This window comes from Halichondria panicea, chromosome 1 (genome assembly GCF_963675165.1).
Source record: "Halichondria panicea chromosome 1, odHalPani1.1, whole genome shotgun sequence".
In the NCBI taxonomy this organism is placed as follows: Eukaryota; Metazoa; Porifera; class Demospongiae; order Suberitida; family Halichondriidae; genus Halichondria; species Halichondria panicea.
This window is the reverse complement of record NC_087377.1, coordinates 5818650-5843000: the sequence shown is the minus strand read 5'-3', so window position 1 is coordinate 5843000 and position 24351 is coordinate 5818650. Positions and strand designations below refer to the sequence as shown.

Genomic DNA, 24351 nt, shown 5'->3' with positions numbered 1-24351 from the left:
ACCGAGATTACGCCTGCTATATGATTTCATGCTACAGAGATCCAAGATCCGAGATTACGACAATAAACACATGCAAGAACACTTGCTACGTGTGGGTGTAAGCAACAATCTTAACGTATATAAAAAGAATGTGGGGATCGAGATAGATTGGTTCAATGTTTGATCTTATCTGGATAAAGTTCTCTCCATAATTGCAGTCTTGACTGCCAAGCTTCACTTTGTAGCAATTCTGCCCTGAGAGAGAAATAGAAAACGTGGTTTTAGTGCACCTAGTGTGGGCAGATCCAATAATTATAACCATACTAATAATTATGGAGCGACATAACTGAATAATGACGAACTTATGATGCATACACCTCATGCAGTACACAAATACACATTCAAACATGTGATCTGAAGTTTAAGAAATAATGCTTACACAACAATTCTTTGATCGAACTACGCAAAACAATATGGTCCACCTCTGTCCTGAACTCTAACAACTCTTAGATCCCACTTAAGTGTTTTTGCCTATTGTTGCTATGTACTCTATTTCTAATAGAGCACTTGGCAACGTGCTCTATTAAATGCTTCAGGATATCAGTGTACATTTTAGGAGATGCACATGTAACAACATGACTGTAGCTAGATGCTTAGTCTAGTAGCACAATAATTATAATTATACAGTTTGTAGAATGGAAGAGGGAAGCTCTATAGTTTTTTTTTTTGGCTTTGTTCGAGAATAATGTCGTTTCTTGGGCAGTGTGCTGTGCTTGTTTACTCCAAGGCTGCATGGGGGAGGAGCTGGATGTAGCTTTGGCTTCTTCCTTTCTTTTGCTTTGTTCGAGAGTAGTAGGAGACGCTCCTTTCTTGGGCAGTGTATTTACTGCAAGGCTGCATGGGGGAGGAGCTGGATGTAGGGAAGTGCTGGGATTCAAGCTTTGGTTACTTCCTTTCGCTTTGTTCGAGAGTAGTATAGGATATGCTCATTTGCTGGGCTTGTTTGCTCAAATTCTAGCTTGAGTTTCTTCCTTTCGCTTTGTTCGAGAGTAGTACGAGTCTATGGCATACCAAAAGTATGCTAGGCTTGTTTGCTGTAAAAGCGGGGAGGAGCTGGACGTTTCCGTTTTGTGGGTGTTTAAAAAACCTGTGAGTTAACTTGAATATAGCCTGAGTTTCTTCCTTTCGCTTTGTTCGAGAGTAGTACGAGTCTATGGCATACCAAAAGTATGCTAGGCTTGTTTGCTGTAAAAGCGGGGAGGAGCTGGACGTTTCCGTTTTGTGGGTGTTTAAAAAACCTGTGAGTTAACTTGAATATAGCCTGAGTTTCTTCCTTTCGCTTTGTTCGAGAGTAGTACGAGTCTATGGCATACCAAAAGTATGCTAGGCTTGTTTGCTGCAAAAGCGGGGAGGAGCTGGACGTTTCCGTTTTGTGGGTGTTTAAAAAACCTGTGAGTTAACTTGAATAGAGACACAGATTTAGTAGAGCCACAGAGATGCCGACTTTTCAGATATTAATTTTCAAAAGAAATGATGCAGTTGCTAGGTTGACTGTTTGTATAGGTTGACTGTTGCTAAGCTAGTGCATTTCTAGTAGCCAATAGGTTTTGAGATCTAAATGGGTTAGATAATGTGGATTCAGTATCTATGGTTATAGTGTCCCTCATCCCTCGGAGCTTTGGGACACTATAACACATAGATACCTCATGCCCATTATCTAACCATTACGTAAAACTACTTGCCTTCAAAGCCTTGTAACAATTCATGATTAATATGTATATCGATCTACAGTCTCATAATTATAACTATTATAGAAAGTGACCTACTGAGAAGTGTGCACATCCTCCAAAAGTTTCCAGGCCTTTGGGTGATGGCCGTTGCTAGGGTAATCCAAGTGGAACAGGAGAAGGTGATGACAAAGGGTAGAGTCCACTCTATCTGCACAGAAAGTATTACAATACCGATTCATAAAGGACACACTCCATAGCGGGTTATTTTCAAACATGAAATGAATGAAAATATAAAGCTAGTGTCAGACATGAGATGAATCAATAGGGATATGCCTAAAATATTTTTTATACTACACGTACATGTGCATGGCTAAAGATCAACTTACACACCCGAGTGCAGTATGGAGCTATAATAAAACTTACGTAACATTTGAGGACAATAATATTGTGATATGAGAGAGAGAGAGAGAGAGAGAGATAAAAACCGACACTCTTATTACACATGATGATACCTTTCTCTAGCAACATTTCAACCAGCTCGATCACCTCCTGACAACTCTCATCAAGCTCAACCAGAGCCTTGAGATAATGCCTTCGTCTCCTGACCTTGGCTGGAGACATCTCTCGCAAGTGCTTGCAGAGCAACCTGCCAGAGTGTGCGTAGTTCCTAGCTGCATGCTCACAATAATTATTTCAAATTTGTGACCCAGGCGTACTACATAAAACATAACAATATTGGCGAGTAATTAACCCGGCAGGTGTGCTAATAATGATCATGCGAGGTAATTAGTTATCACCTTTTAATAGGAATTCTCCTGGGAAACTTTTCATCGCAGTTTTGAAGCACTTCAAATGCTTTTTTCTTCTCCCCTAGAGCAACCAGTAACTGCAAATAAGAAAAAACCAATAAGTAATGGCTATATATATAATTAAAGCGTATAATTTAAAATTATGTATACAACAAGTGATGAAAGCTGTACTGTGCTAATGCCTCTCGCCTCGTTTCGCATGTGACCATAACCATACCCATTTCTGGCACCGGAGCGGACATGACCCAAACAGTACCCATCACTGGCCCTCGCACGGGCGACACTGGTATTGGGGAACTTTGGTTGGGCAACCTTGAACACAAAACACAAACCGGGCGGTCTGGGCATACAGCCTGACCATAACGGCATTGGTCAGGCGGCAACACAGAACGGGGCATTGGTTGGGCAACAAGCACTAAAAGTACGACCAGGTGCCTCTGCTACTCCCGACGGGAGTGTGGTTCCATCAGCAGCCTCTCTGGAGTTACGAGTAACCCCAATAACAACAACAGTCAGCCCCCTAGCGACCATCCGCAAAACTGATCTCCAAATACTTGGAGAGGGCTCATCTTCCAATAAAACATTGCTTACCTCAGCCAGAGGTTCCACTGGCCATCGTGGGTAGTATAATTATGACAACGCCAAAAAGTATTAGAAGGGGAAATTAATGTTATACTATTAGCAATTGTTGACGATGAATAGAAGAGTGGAAACAGAAGTCTATATTATGGATGATCTTCAAGGAGATAGAAGCATGTGTAGATCTAGATTCCCAAAGGACAGGGTTTAAAGCCTACATGTGAACTGCAAGAATCATGCAGTAGCAATCATAATTATTGCCGACTCATTACCCATCTCTGGCACCGGAGCGGACATGACCCAAACAGTACCCATCACTGGCTCTGGCACGGGCGACACTGGTATTGGGGAACTCACGAACCAAGCAAGGACGCTCCAGCTAATCATTGACTCCTCGGTAAACAGGGCTCTGAGCACGGTTATTCCCAGCATCATATCGTCCGTCTGAGCCGCCAGCTCCTACCAACCTCAAGTCAGTAACACCTTTGATAAACTTCACGTAGCGGGGAGTGGCTGTGATCTCTCGTGCTTAGCGCGGGACAATGGTGTCCCGCTAATCACCCACCCCCCTCCCCAAAGTAGCGGGGTACGGTAGCATTTTGAGACATTGGTTGGGCAACCTTAAAGGCGGTCTGGGATATTGCACAGAATGCAGACCAGCCGGTGGTCTGGGGCTTCGGTCGGGCAACCTTGAACACAAAACACAAACTGGGCGGTCTGGGCATACAGCCTGACCATAACGGCACCGTAATTGTTACATCGATCTGAAGATTTGAAGCTAGAAGTCACGAGGCAGATGCCTTCATGCTCCTATGGGCGGCAGTAAATACATGTTTTTCGGCTTCATGCGCTAAGGGGAAACGACGTTACCATCTGAATCATTTGACCCCTCTTCGCATCTTGTCTTTGGCGATGTCACGGTGGATGACATCTCATCACCTCGGATAGTTAAGCTTTGCAGGCCTCCAAAACGGACCCCTTCCGAAAGGGCGTAGATCGGTCGTACTCACAATTCTCTCCCTGCCCAGTAGCGGTGCTACATCATATGTGGCCATTCGAGGCAATGTTTGCAGATCCCTCAAGATCCGCGAGGCTTTTAATTGTCTCACCTCGGCATAAACTTGTCACAATATGCAGAACACTACTTCCGTATCGAGGCAGCCACCACTGCAGCCGCCCACGCAGGGGGTTCAGTAATCGTCATTCAAATGTTAGACTTATTTGTGGGCGTGCATTTTGTGCAAGGTATGAGTTTGTCGTTACTGTTTGTATATCTTTGTGGCAGATACTGTGGTCATCCCCCCTAGTTGCGGACATCACCCGAATGTGCCCAGCAACAGCTCCAGAACCCATCAAAGCTGCCTACAAGAAACATGAAGACGAAAAAAAACGGGCTTACGGCCAACGCATCAGAGACATTGAGCAAGGAGTTTTTGCCCCCCTAGTCTTCTCAACCACAGGTGGACTGGGACAAGAGGCTACCACCTTTTACAAAAGATTAGCAGACATGCTCGCCTGGAAAGAAGGAAAAAACTACTCAGTAGTAATCAGCTGGCTAAGATGCAAGCTATCATTCGCCGCTGTCCGATCATCAATCATGTGCATCCGAGGGACAAGATCAACAACTCATCGACCCCTACGTGACGCGGACATTCAACTGTAACTATTTCCAATAAATTATTATGTACATGTATACATGCTTTTTCCTAAAAAAAAAAAAAAAAAAAAAACTGTGTGTGCGTGTGTCTGTTCCAGCTGTAACTGCTCTGCGACGAAAGCTAACAGCTTCTATAGGCTTCTGGCTTCTAGCCACGTTCTCTTGGATTTTGATTCGTGGATTTGCAAACTAAAGCTTGTTTCTCGGCTCACATTGAAGGCTGTTGCAGTCTCTTCAGAATCTTTCATAGCATCATCTGTCCACACAACAATATGCGTATATTCAGTGTATATAAGAAAAGACCTGTGTACATACACAGGTCTTTTCTTATATACACTGAACTACAGATCCTGGAAGAATCAATTTTCTTCTTTCTTGAGGTCTTAGTAAGCCACATAATACAACAATAGATGCATGTAAATAAGTCTTTTCTTCTCAGTGACTTTATATAGATAAGCTAACTTTAATATAAAATTCATTATAGAAACTACTCTAATACTTTTCAGCGAAAAACATGGCGAGAGGCATTAGCACAGCGCCAGCTTGAACACTAGTTATTATAGTAACAACATGCACTGTTGGTCAAAAATAAATATAGGTTTTGTAATTGCCCACTAAAACAGTGTTAGCATTAAAAATTAATAGTACGACCACAAAATAAATGCTTGATGATGCATTTAAGATTGAATATTCATGCATGCATGTACGTATACATAATACTAATGTATTGAAGTAACACTCAACAACTTTTCAAACCAGTTCTTGGGATGTTGAGTCCATGCTGGTCTTACAATTGCCATGTAGCACCTTCTCTCTTTGTGGGGCAGGAACCTCCAGTCATTGAAGTGCTGACACACCAGACTCATGCCGTGACTGGCCAGAGGAGTGACTTGTGTGGAAGGATGTCTCTTGTGTTTTTGTGTGATGTTTAGCGTATCAAACTCATAGTCCACCAAGAACAAATCTCCGTCACTTCCTTGTGTGTACAAAAAGTCTCCATGGCTGACAATGTTAGGCACTCTTGCCATACTCCATTCGTGGCTCTTGAGTCGATATGAAGGCATACCAATTGACAAGTCGTGGATACTGTAAATGCTGTCAAAGACATATCCATTGCAGCGAGCATAAAGTAAATTAGTGTCAACAGCTAGCCTAGCTCCATTCCAATCATTTCCCAGACATCGATATATTTTGTTTGTGGGATCGACTTTGTAGAAATTATAGAAATACGTGCTTCGTGTGATGTAGATATAATCGCCAAGGCTTACCATTGATGCACAATTTTTGAACAACAGTTGCTCAATAACAAAAGTAGCCTTACCCGAGTCTAGGTCCAATTCGTACAGGCCCCCTAATTTACTGACACTATAAAGTTTTCCTTTGTGCGAGACCAGTGAACACATGTGCAATACATTGATGCTAACTTCTTGATGTGTGCTATTCACAAACTTTTGAAGCTCCCCTTTAGCAGACAACCAGTAAAGATCTCCATCATGGGACACGGCTGTGGGAGGTGAATCACCGAGATTAATTGCTGTCAATTTTCGAATCTGACCATGTCGGTTGTTCCAAAATACTTTCGCTTCATTGAAAAAACTTGCAATACGCTTATCAACTCTATCATTAAATTTAGATACTTCAGCGGCTATTATGTTGTGATCATAGTCTTTTGTGATTGTCATTTCTCCTTTAATTCCAAAATTCTCCACTGTTAACTGATAAACACATCCTCTTGTCATGGCACGTCTTAAAACTTCAATGGCCACCCGCTGCATGGCTAATTGAGCTGATATAACTTCACAAGCGGCTTCAAACCCCCACGTAAAGTCATCTACGGCAGCGTTTTCAAAGCAGTATTTAGAGCAAAGAGACATGCGATTGGACTGTTGAAATGCAGATAGTTTAAAGATAATTTCCTCGGAAACTAAGATTCTTTTAAGATGTGCTTGGTCGTTTGGATTATTAATATAACCAGTAACAAACTGTTTTATATCCACATCACTATCTATCTTTGAACCAAGTTTGTCAAATATATATTTTCTTCTACTCAAGATTACTTCAATGCCGGACATTATCTCGTTCATCAGCTCGATAGCCTCAGGCTCTTCAATGAAAGGGGAATTGTTGTTCAGTGGATCTTTCCCTGACTTGAATACTCCATTCACACCCGGTGCTATCACAAAGGCATTGCGTGCTTTAACATTATCTATGAGTTGACTCACTCTCACAAGAACATCTACAACAGCTTGAGACATTATAGTTAAGTATCTCTATTGGTATACTTATAGCAACAACTGAAATTATAAGCGACACTGCATGTAAACTTATGTACTAGGGCTAAGGAAGTTGATATCAGTGACAGGAAACCCACATTTAGACTATTGAGCACTTAACTTCCTGTACTCACAACCTCTGTTTTTACACTAACAATAATACCGCCATTCAGAGGAAGTACAACATCCACCAGGGGCAGGAAGTGTTTGATGCACCACATTCTTTATTACCTCCAGGTCAAACACCAGCACCAGCTATCAGTCAAAAGCCTAATTCGTACAGTTTGATCTCTCAACGAGTGGTGTTCTAAGCCCCCCCAAAATGGAGACAGGCCATGTAAAAAGCTCTAGCTCTATTTCCATTGAAGACATAATATTGAGAAGGTGCCGTATTTTCCTCCAGGTCAAACACCAGCACCAGCTATCAGTCAAAAGCCTAATTCGTGCAGTTTGATCTCTCAACGAGTGGTGTTCTAAGCCCCCCAAAAATGGAGACAGGCCATGTAAAAAGCTCTAGCTCTATTTCCATTGAAGACATAATATTGAGAAGGTGCCGTATTTTCCGCCATAATGAGTATGGAATCCAATAGCAGGTCCGGCCTGATTCTGTGCCCCGAAGAAAACTAAGAGGCGTGTATTTATCACAAACTTGTATTTCTTACAGTAAATCATTTATTTGTCAATTAATGTGTAATCATGTTATCATACTCTGCAGTGACGTTGATACACTAGATAAGCGGTGATGTAGTAGTTCAAGTACGAGATGTGTACTATAGTGATCATGATGCTGTGTATTGTTCAGTACATTCTGTACGGTGTTTCCAAAATAAGATTTCAACTGTTGAAGGTGAAATTAATTTTAAACTGTCCAAACTTTATGATGTTTTATTTTACATCCCGCTTTTATTCCTTTCATTATAGGTGCATCAATGGGGTGATGTTCCAAACAATTTGATTTGCAACCATTGCAGCTTCTCTTGCATACTTGGGCTGAATTTGTTTGCTGTTACAGTCTAGGGAGAACTGGCTGATGGACAAACAGTTATTCCTGTAATTGGGTTTGAAACAGCCCACAAAAAGAAACTAATGGAAAACAAAATCACAGCAAATCTAACTATTATTTATATATGAAATGTAATGCATGTTCTTCCATCATGTGTCTATCTTTGATATCCTTCAGTAATGGCTGCTGCATCAGTAGAGCTAACTTTTAAACAGAGCAGCAACGCTGCATGCATGTATGCATAGACAAGTTTTCCTATGCACTCTTACAATGCATATAATTATTATAATTATTAACTGCATTATTTTGCAAATCAAAATGTGGCGTCTTGCACAATTAATGTACAAAGGTTTGATTCAAGGGTATCCCTAACCCACTCTTATATAATAAAGCACCTTACAATCTAAAAAGCTCTGCAAAAACTCAAGACACAGTGCATGTGTAATGGATGACTCCCTAAGAAAGAACTTCACACAAGATGTGGCTCCAACAGTCACAAACAAGCCAGAACTGATACCACAGGCCCCAGCCCCTCCTCCATCAAAGAGATATTCTCATTCAACACTTTCATCGTCAAACTTGCCACAGCTTGACACTAGTATCTGTCGCAGTAAAAGCCTATAGAAAGTCTCACTTGCACTTCATTGATCCTTCACTACCTGTAGCTAGTCTCAAACACATTACCGCTTGCGCATGCCAAACACACTATAACCACTTGCACATGCATGCTCACAATAAGTGCCGATGCTGCAGCAACAATCGTCAATCACTTCCCACTCCTTCAGTTTCCCACCTCTGGTTTCCTGCATACTGGACCACACAGTAAACTAGAGCACTAAAGTGCAAACCCTCAGCTGGTGACATGATTATAAAAGAGTGACATAATGCAGTGCATATAGTGATCATGTATGGCTTAATTGTCTAGCACAGCAACTCAAAACTCAAAACTAAACCAGACTGATATATATATGCACTGTGGATTAGGATCACAGCAAGAAGCCTGGAGTCTCAGAGAAGTATGGCCCCAGGTGTCCTGCGATCCCAGAGTCAGCTACCAATAGCAGGAGCTATAATAATTATAGCTTTCTACTTTAGTGACCCTGTTCCATTGTTCCTGGTACAAGATCACTTCAGTTGTAAATAACCCGTGTGAAGCTGTTCAAGCTACATTTTGCTCGTTTTCATTAGACAACGAAGCTTTAACACCGAAAGCTGCCACTATTAGAAGTACTAACTTGTTGTGTGGAGGCTGTAAACGCAGTGCTAGAGCATCCAGGTAAGCAGACCCAGTCACAAGCTTCTTAGCTCTTGCTTGTTTTTATTTGACAACAAGGTTTAACATCAAATTCTGCCTATTAAAACTAATGACTTGTTGTGTGAAGGCTATCCATGCTGTAAACGCAGTGCTATGGCATCCAGGTAAGCAGATTCACATATTACAAACAGACAAACTAAAGCACTAAAGTGCAAACCCTCGGCTGGTGACATGATAATAAAGAAATCAGAAGAGTGATAATGCAGTGCATGTATGACTAGCACAGCAACTCAAGACTAAACCAGACTGGTCTGGAGGCATGCTGAAACATTGAGTGATACATGTCACATGAGACATGCACTGTGGACTGGGATCACAGCAAAGAAGCCTGGAGTCTTAGACTTAGAGAAGTATGGCTCCTGCCAGGCTGGAGTATAGGATTCAGAGTCAGCGAACAACCAGTCACAATTTTAGCTGTCTACTATATATTCCTGGTACGGGATCACTTCAGCTGCAAATACGCAGTCAGCAGGCGCTAGATAATTCTAGCTTTCTTCTTTAGTGACCCTGTTCCATTGTTCCTGGTACAGGATCATTTCAGCTGTAACTAAATAACCGATGTGCAAAGTTCACAAGTTCTGATCAAGCTACATTTTGCTCGCTTTTATTAGTCAGCGAAGCTTTAACATCGAAAGCTGCCACTTTAGACTCACATATCACACACAAACCAACTACTACACCCGTGGTAATTATATAATGACGAAGTATGTAATAATTATAATTATTACTCTGACTGAATTAGTGACCCAACAATTAAGTTAGATGGATGTGGGTTTTCATGTGGGTCCTGTATAATTATAAGCATAAGACAAAAAAACAAAACAAAGCAAAACAAAAGTCAACATGACAGGTAAAAACATAAATTCAAGAACACAAGTCGTGGGATTGATATGGTAGCAGAAGTTCGACATGAAGGAGCTCATGTTATAACTCTCATCTCTATAGGAAGACAATTATAGTGAAATGCTCCTTGGTATTCAAACGTAGTTCTGTAGTAATTCGTATTGGGTCTATTAATGTAGAAATTAACGGCTCCTCTTGTTGTATAAGTGGTTGAGTTACGAGTGAACTTTGAGGGTGGTGCCAACACACCTGTGTACTAGCTTGCTTCAGATTGTGTCTCCTCTGATGGAAGGTTGACCAGTTTAGCTGCTGTTGCAGGGAGGAGCTGGGAGTCCTTGGTGGCTTTCCCAGGATTACATGCATGCCATAGTTTTGTAATTTCTGGCTCGTGGAGGAGTTGCATGAGTGTCACACCATTAAACAGTAGTCCAAGTGGGGGCAGACAAACGAGAAGAAAAGCTTTGTTGCGGTAACAGGCAGGAAGATGCTCAATATTTGCAAGGGAATCAATTCTAGTGTGCATGTGTCTTCCACTTGAGAGATCCTAGTATAATTGTTACTCCGATTTCTCAAGGTCCACCCCTCTCAAATTGATTTAGATGGTAGCGGAAAATTTTCTTGAGAAGATTATCAATTGAGTTTTAGCTACCTTCATACAATAAACGTTTATACAAAATAATTAAGAGATGGTGTTCACTACAACAATTAAGTCGTTACTATTAAGTCATTACAACACAATACTTTTGACAAAACATACTAATGGCAGTAGTGCTTCCACACTTGCAATGGATAAGCAAAATGAATTCTAAATCAGCGGAAGAGATTATCGGCTATTGTAGAAAGACAAATAGCATTACGTCTAAAAGAGTGCCTAATCCAATATCCTTAATAATTATAATTTGATACAGAGAAGGGACCATGACTCCCAGCACAGCAAACACCATACCCTCCATGTTCAAGTGAACATCACAGAAAGAATTTAGAAATTAAATAATCAAGTGACACACCCTCTTTCTGTATTTTTAATCACCGGCCTTGTATGGGTGCATGGGATATCCCCTTATTGGGTTAACAAGGTACTGTCCTTCCAGTAGCGAGGCAAATACATTAGCTACAGATGGTACATCAAAGTTAATGTAATTTTTCCATGCATTCTGGAAAGTGTATAAAAAGTACAGTGGCTGAAATGATAGTGCTTTACAGACCTGTCATAATTATACTAATATGAATTACAAAATAAATGTAAATTATATGAGGAGTGCGTAATACTAGTTCCTCCATTCTTTGCACCATTGTTAGCAAATACACACCTCTCGATGTACATTGTTGTAACGTAACATCGATGTTCTTTTATGGAGATAAACCAGCAGGGCAATTCGAAAGAGAATGTCAGCAAGGGGGAGATTTTCCATGCTACATATGGTTGCTCTGCTCTTACTAGTCACTATTTCTGTCCTTGCATTTGCTAAGTTGTAACTGCTTCGTCATATACATCGAGGTGAGTTCCTTGCTTATTCTGTCATGGACATCAAGGAACTTAGCGACACATCTGTCGTATACTGTCTCTCCCTTGCTGAGCTCTGCCTCGTGATAAATAAAATATTGCAAGCGATTGATTGTAATGTAAACATAATTATGCGACACTACATGTACTACTGAAATATAAATTTACTTGGGACTAGATTGTAATTAAGAACTGCTAGATACGTATATTGTGTATGATCCATGCATGCACGCTGGCGGCGTCAGTTGTGTTGCCCAGCAAATCCCCGAACACCATCGTGGTGCTGCCGGAGATCCCCCAACTCAAGCGTGGCCAACTCTCAATTCTATCGACTTCTCTCTCTCTAATACTATTAAAGCATGACCTCAACCGCTGAAACAGTCCTCGGGTAAAGATCGGACGAGCTTGGGCATGGACTGGAAGGTGGTCTAGGGCAGAGATGGGTGACCCCTGGGCACGGATTGGTCAGTCCTCTGGTACTGTCTAGCAGGTGATCCTAGGAAGGGACTGGGCAGTCTTTCTAAAGCACGGGCCCTGTGCAAAGACGTAGTACGGGGGCCCCTATGGCTACGGCTAAAGCCAACACATGTCAGGCACACTAATCCACGTCTCAAGCATTGGCGTTGTCCGTCTCGGCAGTCTCGATCATGGTCACTTCCATTAGCAGCGGGACCAGCAGCCAGCCAAAAAACCATCGTGGTAGCTCCGGGCTTACCGGCACTACACTGGTCAAACTGATACTATCCGACCAGTTTGTCGACTTGACTGAAATACCCAGGGCCGTGCTACGGTTGCAAACAATATCCTGGATGGGCACAACCTATACGTAGTACAGCTAACAAAACGGCTAATACCGGACTTTGCAACATGGCTCCAATGCTTTTCGGCCGTCATCCTCTCAAAATACCCGGAAAGGGCCACCTCCATACCGAAAAACGATTACATACCTTAGCTGGGTGGTCTATGACAACAGTTTTAGGTTGGAGGCAGCAACGACCGACTGGTCAAAATCGACTACTGGGTGCACGTGAAGTCCTTCCACAACCAAACCCTCAAAAAGGACAGCTGGTGTTCCAACTGTCACTCCGTGGACCACCTAGAACCACATTGTACATAAGCAAAGACCCCAGAAGTACCCAAAAAACGGCCAGTTGCCCCTTACCCAACTAACCCAAAATGTGCAGCCTAACAACGACACAGGCACAAACATACCCGTATGCATTAACTTCAACCGAAATGCCTGCAAATACGAATTACAATGCAACTGTAGGCATATAATTATGTCGTCTCTGAACTCATATTCAGGGGTCAACGAATCACCCTTGAACCCCCAAACTATCCACCAGCGGTGACTGAACCAACTGTTTGTATTGTCATTATTTTATTAACCAATCCTCCTTGTCCCACCTTGGCATAGACTCCGCGGTCTTTCGAATTGGGGCTGCCACCACGGCAGCCGCCCAGGGGATTCAAGACTCGGTCATACAGATGCTAGGCATGTGGAAAAGCTCAGCTTACCAATTATACATTCAAACACCAAAGGACAAACTAGCGAGCTACTCCTAGAACTAGATGTAGCCTAGCGAGAAACAGTGAGGAAAATTCTTCTGAGTCAGACTATGTGTGGGTCACTTGGCTCAAGAATGGAAGGTCCACATTTAATTGACAGACAGACAAAGGACACAATTGTTGATCTATAGAACCAGCAGCTCAAGAAACTCGGCCAGTGGGTAAAGGTATACTGGGAGTACCAGAAGACAAGTACTGGACAGGTATTATTGCAGCTGGGAAGCAGAAGAAACTCAAACCCAAAGAGATTTCTGATCTGCTGTCAACACCCCCACCCCCAGCCTCAACACCAGTCCACTCTTCAACACAAACCCAAACAAGCGAACCACAAATGAAAATCGCAGACAACACGGCGCGAATTATGCAACAATTTACCCGATAATTATACGGTATAACAATTTCTCCCTCAGTAGATACATTAATGAATGTCTGCATGCAATCACAGTGGTCTCAACGCAGATAAAACTTTGGTCTCGCTTAAACTCCGAGCCCCGGAACCTCAGCTGCCCATGACCCAACAAATGACCCAAAACAGTGTTATCATTATTTTCCCCCAAACAACTTTTTCCCAACAAGCCCTAGGCTAAGCATAATAAGATATACCTATATAGCGTAATTATAGGTTTTTAATTATAATTGTTGCCATACGTTTGCCATGGGTTGCTAGGTGAAGCTGGGGAGTGTGCTGGTGTGTCGGTGTCGGGGGACTGGACTGGCCTCAAATGTGGACTGTAGAAGCTGCAGGCGTGGCTAGTTGGTACAGACTAGTGGCCATATGCATACCAGATGCTAGTTGGTACAGACTAGTGGCCATATGCATACCAGATGCTTGTCATGAAACTTAAAGCACCATTTCATGATTTTTGCTTTGCCCACATGTTGTAAGTATCGTCTTCCAGTCGATGATTCCTCCATCAAAGAAGTGTAAACTGTATAAACATTGCATTGCTGGCAATTCTTGCAAGCGTATAAAGTACAGTCTTGGTACCATTATTGTAAGATGTCTCCGTCAAGGTGCCTTTATAAACACTGTCATTTCAATTTTTGCCAACTTACGGTCTTGGTACCGTATTTAGTATGCCTCCGCCAAGTTTGCTCTATAATTATGTGTATAAACACGGAATTTATTCCCTGGCATATTTATAATTAATGCCTCAGTCAAGCCTCTAGCTGCACTGGGCAATTGTTTCAGGCAAATATCCTCCGCCTAGGTTGCTCTATAGGTGTATAAACACGACATTTCCCCAATTAGGTGGCAGATTTATAGTGTTATGATGATTGATGCCTCAGTCAAGCCTCTAGCTGAATTAAACACTAAGGCAATTGTTGCAGGCAAATACCACCTAGCTCTACCATTATTGAAATGGCTATGCCTCCGTTGTGAGGTTGCCTGTATGTTGATTGGTTGATACCACCATTGCGAACACTGTCATTTTCCTATCTAGGCAATTCTTGCCAACTTATGGTCTTGGTACCGTATTCAGTATACCTCTGTCAAGGTTGCTCTATAGGTGTATAAACATGGCATTTCCACAATTAAGTGGCAGATTTATGCCTCAGTCAATCCTCTAGTTGAATTAAACTGCATTGCCCAGGCAATTGTTATAGGTAAATACCACCCGGGAGATTTATAGTGAATTAAACACTGCATTGCCCAGGCAATTGTTGCAGGCATAGCTCTACCATTATTGAAATGGCTATGCCTCCGTCGTTGAGGTTCAGTTGCCTGTATATTGATTGATTGAACCACCGTACCATCATCATTGGACGCTGACATATATCTGCCGGAAATGATCCTTTCTCTCCCGAGGCCACACTCTCACAACTCTCAAGTGCTAAGTTCTGTCTCTGCATGGTCAGTAAGTGGTTTGGTGAAATCTACTCCCATTTAGAGTACGTACCACAATGATCTGTTAATTGGCCTTTGTCCAATGGTCCTACATGTACGTGTGTCTAATCCTCTCAACATTCGAAACTGGTCCCAAGTGGATAGTGCTCTCTGTTCGACTGCGGGTGTTCACCCCCAGGCAGCTGAACAAGGCTCCGGCCTATGGTGTTCTGTGCTGAACAAGGCTCCGGCCTATGGTGTTCTGTGCTGAACAAGGCTCCGGCCTATAGTGTTCTCTGTGCTGAACAAGGCTCCGGACTATAGTATTCTCTGTGCTGAACAAGGCTCCGGCCTATGGTGTTCTGTGTTGAACTAGGCTCCGGCCTATAGTGTTCTCTGTGCTGAACAAGGCTCCGGCCTATGGTGTTCTGTGCTGAACAAGGCTCCGGCCTATGGTGTTCTGTGCTGAAAAGGCTCCGGCCTATGGTGCTCTGCGCTGAACAAGGCTCCAGCCTATGGTATCTCTCCAAGTGGTATGAACTCACTGGTACCAAGTGGTGAAAACTGGAGTGAACCTGGCTCCAAGTTATCTCCACTGTCTGTATGGGGGCAACAACTGACTGCAACTCAGTGGCCCTATAACAACTAAGAGGTGGCTTTAACAACAGAGGTGGCCCATTGATTCTATCCACGACAGAAACCTATGTTCCCAGTGGTAAGTACAACTTTTGTGCTCTAAAATGTAGCCAGACTCCTTATTAGAAACAGCTATAGTGAGTAGACCATGTGCAGTCACGCGTTTACCCTAAGGCTATATGCATTTATTATTTATTAGCATGCATGCCCCCATTTTTATATATTTTTTGCTTACCATTACACTGATCAATTCTTGTACATTGTGTGGTTAACATGCAAGCCTGCTAATCTGATGGACAATGAATACGCCAGGTGGTAAATGTAGTTTAAACGTAGTTAACGGCTTACCTGGGGTGCAGCTGCGGCAGCGCATGCGTATTAGGATGACCAGCCTCGTGCGACCACCTGTCTAATATCGTACCGAGAATGGAGTAGCTGTTTCACTCATTTTGAATCCTGTATATACCAATTGTCTCCCCATCATTGGACTATGGAAGACGGCTCTGACAAGACTCCTTCCACCAGCACCTACTTTTACCCGGGATATGCTAAAGACCGGAGGTGATTCGGGAGGAGAGCGAGAAAGGGAGCACGAAAGGGGGGAAGGAGAAGCCCAGAGAATCAAGCGGCCATTTTTCGTTTAGTAGAGTAGAATATCCAAGCATAATGTACGTACATTGTCTGTCTGGGCCGGCAGTAGCTCTGGCGCAGTTCCCCTTAGACGCTCCTCTGAGCAGGGGCGGGGGGGGAATGAAAGTGTAGGGCATGGCCCCTGTGAGGCTTCTCTGCTCCTCTGAGCCGGGGGGGATTCGTCTGAGGTGGGATCCTCTGCGCTGGGATGGGATAACGTACGGCATGGTGTACCAAAGCTCCTCCGAGCATGGCAATTGGGGGTGTAGGTCACGCAGCAATTGTGCTAACTGTCCTCCGGCACACCACTGGGAGCAATCCCACTGGAGGGGGGAGTGGAGAAGCTGAGGGTGCCTGTGTTCGGAGGCAGAGACGATAAAGACGAAGACACCAGGTCCAAGGTGACTGACGTCAGTACTCTTACTCCAGGAGGAGGAGCGAAGGAGGCCAGTGTAATCTCGGGCCCCTCACTTATACTGAGTGAGGGCATGCCCCCTGTTCCACCCAAGTTAGTAAAGAAGATTCAGAAAGGAGACTACGTGGATATGGCAGAGCTTCTTTGAAAGAGCCAGAGCCTGGAGTAGGAGGTGGAGCTCGGCCATCTTGCAGGGAGGTTCTGGACATACTGAGTTGGATCGCGTGCTTCGGAACGTACGCCAGTGTGGTAGCCCAAAAGCACCCCCATAGGGTACGAGAGTTGTGGGCATAATCATACATTAGTGGTTTATGAGGCCCGTCGGTGCGGAGGAAAAGGTTGGCAGGTGTACGACTCGATGTTTTGTCAACAGGCAGCCAACAATCCCAAAGTGAACTGGTCGGTGTTGAAGAGTTCTTTGTACTCCACATCGTTCCTGGGAATGCAGAACCAACGTGGGAGGGCATGCCAGCACTGCATGGAGACAGACCACGCCTCGCATACTTGTGCCTTGGCGGCTATTATCGTCGGCAAGACAGGCCAGGGGCAAGGGTACGGGATAGAACGAAGATACGGGGAGCTTGTTTTAACTGTAATGAGGGGAAATGTGATCTTCCCTACTGTTGCTTTAAGCAGGTGTGTGCAAAGTGTGGGGGCCACCATCGGGAGCATCAGTGTCGGGGTGCAACCATGAAGGACCCCCCTCCCCAGGACGGCCACGGGGGGGCGGGTAGAGACTTCACCACTTAGGAGACTTCACCACTTAGGGATGATTAGTTACAAACTATTAGTGTACGTATGGTTACTAATAAAACGCCTCTCTCAAATTGTAGCCATCTCTGCCAGTAAAATGAAACATTTAGTAGCCGCGGCAAGCAAGCATAATATATACTGTATACAGTATTGCAAATTGCATGCTCATGCTCATCGAGTTCCTTTCGATCGCGAATTACAGTAGCCCTCATATAAAAGTTCCCGTTGCGTTTCAGTTGCACGTAACGTTCCGTTTTTACGGAGTCAGAAAACGCTAACTAAACGGTAGCGTATTATTCACCGTAATTACGCACCGTTCTACGGAGAAAAAAACGGGTGGAATTTGCTAGTTAGCAATAATAATTTTTTTTATTTATTCTGTACGTACTAAGCAAGCTACAAATGTACTAACTTCTCTAGTGTAATCCAGGGGCATACAAATAGCACTGGGAATACTGCAGAACTTACATGCAAGGCTGGAAGATAAGAAAGTTGGTAGTAGCAAGTCAACCGGATCTCTGGAATCTTAGATACAGCTACATTATATTATGATCTGATTGTACTATTACTTTTGTTGAACATTTCATTATAAATTATACACTATCGTATACAATGTCCTGTATCATTCAAACATCATGTTGAAGAATAACAAATTCATGTACAGTGCTTCCTTTGTGCGAGGGATAGACAAGCAGATGCACCCTTGTGTACTACAAATAGACAAGTAGATGCACCTTTGTGTACTACAAATAGACAAGCAGATGCACCTTTGTAGTACACAAATTAGTTTACTTAATGTGCCAGTGAAGCATATGATCAAGAAAATGTATTTAATGGTTTTGTAGTACTTGTTTGACTTTTTGTATTATTTGACTAATCAGCTCATACTGCTCAAGTTGTCAAGGTAAGGCATATTACAGATGTAGAATTGCTTAATGAAGAAAAATGTTAGTATGCATAAACTAAACATCCTCTCTTCCCCTTACTAATAGCTCTCTACCTCCTCCGTATAGTAACCCAGCGGGTGACGATCTACCACTTGGAAGGTAAAGCTTTGGCTAGTGACCATGTAGCTAGGTTCCCCCATTCTATATAGCCGGGTTCAGACTATAGCTTCTTTTTACTGCAGACCCGTTCCCCCATGCCACCACAGCCCTCTCTGTACCCCAGTCATGAGGCGGCCATATTCAGGGATGAAAATAACAGCCGGCAACCGGCCAAAACCCGAGCATATTGCTTGGTTGGCCGTCTATTCTCTTGCATGAACTGCCTTCTGGCCGAACAATGTAATTACCTATACATCTATTGCGCATGCTCAGAAAATAATCTGCCACGTGTAAGAAAGCTGAATCAGCAATTATTTTGATAGAGCTAGCTGTTTATTATTAAAAGATAGACGCTGTCTAGCTATGGCTAAACGACTTCATACAGGCAGCTCATGCTCAATCAAGAAACCTAAGAGGCAAATGTCTAAAGAAACATTAGAAAGTGGCAGCGTACCTATGAGAAAGATCACCAGGCTATGACTTGGCTCAACTGTGATACTGACCAGCAAGACACATCTCTGGTGTCTACACTATGGTGCTCAATATGTAGACAATATGAGAATGGAATTAGTAGCCTCAAGAACTTCTCTAGGGCGTGGATTGATGGATCAAGCAACCATAAAACCAGCAATGTTTCTGACCATGCCAACAGTGATTCACACAAAGCGGCCATGATTCTACTGCGTAAGGAACAAGCCAAAGCAAGAAATGAACCGATAACTAGCTACAGTCCGATTGCGCGAAGTCTCCTATCGAATTCTATGAATCCTGCCGTGAGTTAAGAAAAAATTTGATATCAGCTTTGTTCTTGCAAAGGAACACATTCCATTCACAAAATATCCCGCAATCCACCAATTGGAAGAGAGGCATGGAGTTGATCTTGGGGCTGCCTACAAAAATCGAGATTCTGCCCAAAATTTCACGCACTACATAGCTGAGTGTCAAAGAAGGCAATTACAAACGAATCTGGGAGCCTGTCACTTTTACAGTGTCTTAATGGATGGCTCCACTGATAAAGGTCAAGCTTTTTGTTCTACTTTTTGCCGTAAGAACGATACACTACAAGAGATCCAGACTTGTTCCCGGTTTTTTTGTGTGATGGAACCATCAAAAGCTGATTCAGATGGGCTTGTGGAATGCTTGAGTACAGCCCTAAAAAGGATGGGTATTGAGTGGTCTGATTTAGAACTACTGAGATCGATCCTCATTTTAATCGACACACAGAGCTGGCAAGAATCGGATAGTGAAGATCATTTAAGTGAAATCAAGTCTGCTCTTATCACTATTACTGAGCATTTTCGTGCTCCACTTGAAGCCAAAGGCACTGACCTTACGTCTATTATTGATGAAATTGAAGATATTGTTGAATATGCTAGGAATTATCTAAGGATCGGATGTGAGAAATACAACAAAATTTGGTATCAATTGTACTCTGCTCCTGATTCAACAAAGTGGCCTAACATTTTATTGGTATGTGAACTACTGCTTAGCTTGCCTTTTTCTACTGCTAAAGTTGAGTGCCTTTTTTCGACCCTGAAAGTCATCAAGAATGAGAAAAGAACTAATCTCAGTTGTTCCACCCTCAATGATTTGCTTGAAGTTAACACTGAAGGCCCCACGGTGGACACTTTTCTGCTGATGACCTGTGGTGGGGTGATTGCTCGTCCGGTCGAAGAGTCAATCAGAACCCTCGAAAAGTATACAAAAAACGCAAGCCAAGTAGCTGTTAGTATAACAGATGACTCTGAGTCAGACAATGAACTTGATTTAGACGTATGGGATGACTGGTTTAGCTCATAAGTACTTTTTCAATTTTTATGATAATTTATTATAATAATTATAAAAGTACAAAAATAAAACAAAAATAACTTTATGGAACATGTGGCGTCTGACTGTGAGTGTCAGCTAGGTCATCATTTGCTGATGGCAGGTCAACATTGAAAATGACTTGACATTTTTCAGCCTGTGATAAAATACTTATTTTCATCCCTGATATTGCCCCCCCAGGGGAACCTTCGATCCTGACAAAAAAATAACATACTATCCACCTCCCCCTTACCCAAACAATCGCTACCCCTCACCCCCACCAAATGTAACAGTGACATTTAGGGAAACCTCGATTCCGCGCATCACCCCTCCCCCCCCCCAAACAATTGCTGTGAATGTGTGCTTGTGTAAATACATAACTATATTTCTTCAGCATGAGCTTGCATGTTATGCGTTCCCAGGTACTATTATAGACTGACATATAATTATTATTATATAGGATAATACTATTATAAATTATACAGTGAATGTCAGTAATTATTCTAACTAGATCTAGCTCGGCCTGACCTTGCTTCTTAGGGATTCTGTACTTGCTCCGTAGCTGTGTGTGAAGGATGAGGATTCTTTGTTTAGTAGAACAGTTCACCAGCTTGATTTCTTGGAACACTAGCCAGCTAGCTAGCTACGGAGCGAATCATACAGCTACACGTGCGAACGTCATTTCAGAATTAAAACGGGTATTTCCGTACCGTATTAAATTTTAATGAGCTAGACTACGTTTTCATTCCGTTTCTACGCGAACCGTTGTACGCAAATTGAACGGTACGGAACGGAAACTTTTATATGAGGGCTACTGTATGTGACAATTTACAATCGAAGCAACATCGCATTCGAAACCCGATAATTATACGGTATAACAATTTCTCCCTCAGTAGATGAATGTCTGCATGCAATCACAGTGGTCTCAACTAAACACAGATGAAACTTTGGTCTCGCTTAAACTCCGAGCCCCGGAATCTCAGCTACGAAATAAACGCTCTGGTGTTTATAACGCTCTGGTGTTTATAACGGTATATACATACATGTACAATATTATAATATGTAAATAATAATTATATGCACACACTTGATAGCACTCACGAACCTTGTGATGCACCTCTATAAAGTAGTCCATGTTGTCTTGCTGGGAGAAGCTCATGCTCCAAAGTGTGTCAAAATGTGCTAATGCTTGCCTGGAGAATGCTCGGATCAGTAAACTTTCACTTGGCGGTGTACTCTCTTCATCACTGCTACCGGAACATTCAGAGCTGGCAGCTTCTGCACGCAGAATAACATGCAGGCACTACAATAATTTTTAGGCCAAAAATTGTTGTTGCAGAGGTGCCCCACAGGGAATAATTTTGTTTTTAGGTAGCAATATTACATTACAGAAATGTGATGTGTGGCACACATCAATTGCAGACATGCACCAATAGCCAGCACAATGGAGATTGTAAATAAGGGTGTAAATAATTATGAATGTAAGGGACTAAGTGGTGGGAGCCCTGAAACTGTTAGTGGACGTCTGTCGTCGTTACTGTATTTACTTGTTGCCCAGTGAGTGGGCAGATCAAAGCAATCCAGTGCTCTGTATATGGATGGCATGTTGCATCACTACATGTACCATATATGGCATAATGCACTGGGATTATATGCAGCTTGCACTGTGTGTAAATGCAGTAGATTTTGAGAAAGAAATCTACTTTTGGGACATAATATGCCAAATCAGCGAGTGAAACTTATTGTTAGCATCATGTATACGTATAAGGTAAATGTGAACTGAAAAACGTACCTTCCTTCTTGCTTCTCAATTGTTTCTCAGATGCCACCTCTTTCTCCCACAGTAGGTACTGGAACACTCCAGAGTAGCCTCTTAGGAGGGGGTTGGAATTGTACGGCTCAGCCGATATCTGACTGTGTGTTAGATACGCACGAATTAGTGTTAATCAACAAAAACAAAAACTTTGATCAGCTACCGTCTTTAAACCATGCAGCTGCTTCATAGTGTGGTCAAATAGAAGGACTTTAAATATTTCATACACAAATATTCTCTTTTAGTACTTAAGCTACCCCTAGGAAAGACTATATAATAATATTATTACGTCCCCCACTCTACACTGTTCTGTTGTACACAGTGAACACAACATCGGTCAAGCAATTAACAAGAGTATGGGAATACTGTTATTAATGAAAGCACCGCAGGTGCTGATGCCTCGGTGGAGATGCTAAAGCTACATAACATAAAAAAGGGTGGGTAATGATCGACCATGATTGTTGTTAAAAACTATCGATGCCAAAAGTTCAAGTCTAAAATTAATGGTTTCCATCAGCAGAGCCTTGCAGCTCTCTTCTCACTCTTGCAGCTACCAATAGCTAGCATTCTAGTGCAGAGCTAAGTACTAAGTAGAGTAGCAACACTCGGTAAACAAGTTTGGCTACGTGCTCTTCCGAAAAGGCATTCCAAATAAGCAAAACTAGGCATAACTCGAGAACAAAGCATTATTTCGCAAATCCACGAATTTAAATCCAAGAAAACATGACTAGAAGCCTATAGAAACTCTTTATTGATCCTTGAGCAGCTGTAGCAGTCTACACAGACAGACAGACAGACAGACAGACAGACAGACAGACACATAACCATACTACCGTATACCTTGCTTGCGCATGCGCACCGAGGCATAATAATTATTGAGCGTGTAATTAAAGTCGGAGTAGAATAATTGCACGTACCTTTGCAGTGTTTCGTATGCCTCCTGCACATTGCCAGATTGTGCAATGTAGATACACAAGTCCAGCAGTGTTTCTTCTCTCTGTGACATCAATAATACGGGTACTTATAATAATTATTATAGTACAAAACAATACTCCGCCAATGGAAAGTACACGTACATGTATGTGCACGCCCTTTTATAATCAGCACGCTAGTTTAAGTATAATTATTGTATGGTGATTTAGAATCGATACATGCTCACTTACGTATTTCAGTCGTTTTAAAAAGAAGCGCTTGAATAGCACGAGAGTATCTCCATACAAACCAGCATCATGTAGCACCACCTCCAAACAGAGCTGGATAAAAATAATAATAAAACGTACAATAAATCACACAGTTATGATGTAAACAATGACTATTGATTGCACTAGAGTCTGTAAAATAATACACATTACAAAACGCACTACTGGACCAAAGACAAAAAAGGGTGGTTTTCCCGGAACTCTGCTAGTGCTTTTTTAGTATAGTTAAATCCCCTAGCTGAGGTCGTCAGGGTGTCATACAGGGGAGGGGGATATCCCCCCTAAAATTTGCATTCATGTACTAGTTGTATGGTGTATGCTGAGTGTTGCAAATTAAAAATGTAGTAGAGGCAAAGTCATCAGAATTATAGCAGTACAAATGAATCCGACAGATCCTAGGGGCGAATTACCCCCCTCGATGCAGCCCTGTCCTGCAAGACACCCTGGTCGTGCTTGTCAAGCTCTTGCATAATAAGTAGCTGAGCTATAAACTTCAAAATGCTATACAGCACTTACCCTTCTCGCCATGTCGGGTACGTTGTCACAGCGAACTAACAACCCCTCCAAGCTCTTCAGGGCATCTGCATAGTGATGATTCAGGAGTTGCTCCTTCAACACTCTTAACAGGAGAGAAATAGTCCCTGACACAGGACCAAAGTGTCTGTACTTTTTTAACGAGTCTGCATAATACCATTGGAAAACCTGAATAATTTAATATGATAGATTTATACACTGAACATTTTTACCTGGATCATGAAGACCAATGTATTCATTCATCATCTTTGCAGACTCTGGCGAGGTATGACTATGTAGACTGGAGCTAATGTACGTACGACCAACCAGAGATAGAGCGACCAGTGCAGTACGCAGTCTCAAGAGCTCATTGCCACGTGTGAGTCCCAGCACACGTGCTGGTCGGACTGAGGAGCAGCCCCTCCCTTTTCTTGAAAATGTGGCAGTATGC

At 42.6% G+C, this 24351-nt stretch overlaps 3 protein-coding genes across 3 annotated transcripts in view; all 3 read right to left on the bottom strand.

Annotated features, from left to right (window-relative positions):
- LOC135337946 (adhesion G protein-coupled receptor E5-like) overlaps window positions 1-5022 on the bottom strand; it is a 58867-nt gene extending 53845 nt beyond the window's left edge. Inside the window, exon 1 of the mRNA XM_064533977.1 lies at window positions 4967-5022. The gene's annotated coding sequence lies outside the window, so the exon portion shown is untranslated. The remainder of the gene's footprint in view (window positions 1-4966) is intronic.
- LOC135338099 (uncharacterized) lies at window positions 37-24295 on the bottom strand. The gene is made up of 10 exons (XM_064534120.1): window positions 24134-24295; window positions 23904-24067; window positions 23352-23441; window positions 23106-23185; window positions 22168-22289; window positions 21481-21653; window positions 2507-2595; window positions 2222-2355; window positions 1806-1917; window positions 37-234 (listed from the first exon to the last, which is right to left on the bottom strand). The coding sequence occupies exons 1-10, from the start codon at window positions 24165-24167 to the stop codon at window positions 153-155; spliced, it is 1080 nt and encodes a 359-aa protein (XP_064390190.1). The 5' UTR covers window positions 24168-24295; the 3' UTR covers window positions 37-152.
- Window positions 5380-8061, bottom strand: LOC135338009 (uncharacterized). The gene has a single exon (XM_064534017.1). The coding sequence runs from the start codon at window positions 7007-7009 to the stop codon at window positions 5474-5476; it is 1536 nt and encodes a 511-aa protein (XP_064390087.1). The 5' UTR covers window positions 7010-8061; the 3' UTR covers window positions 5380-5473.
- Window positions 24296-24351: the final 56 nt, after the last annotated feature.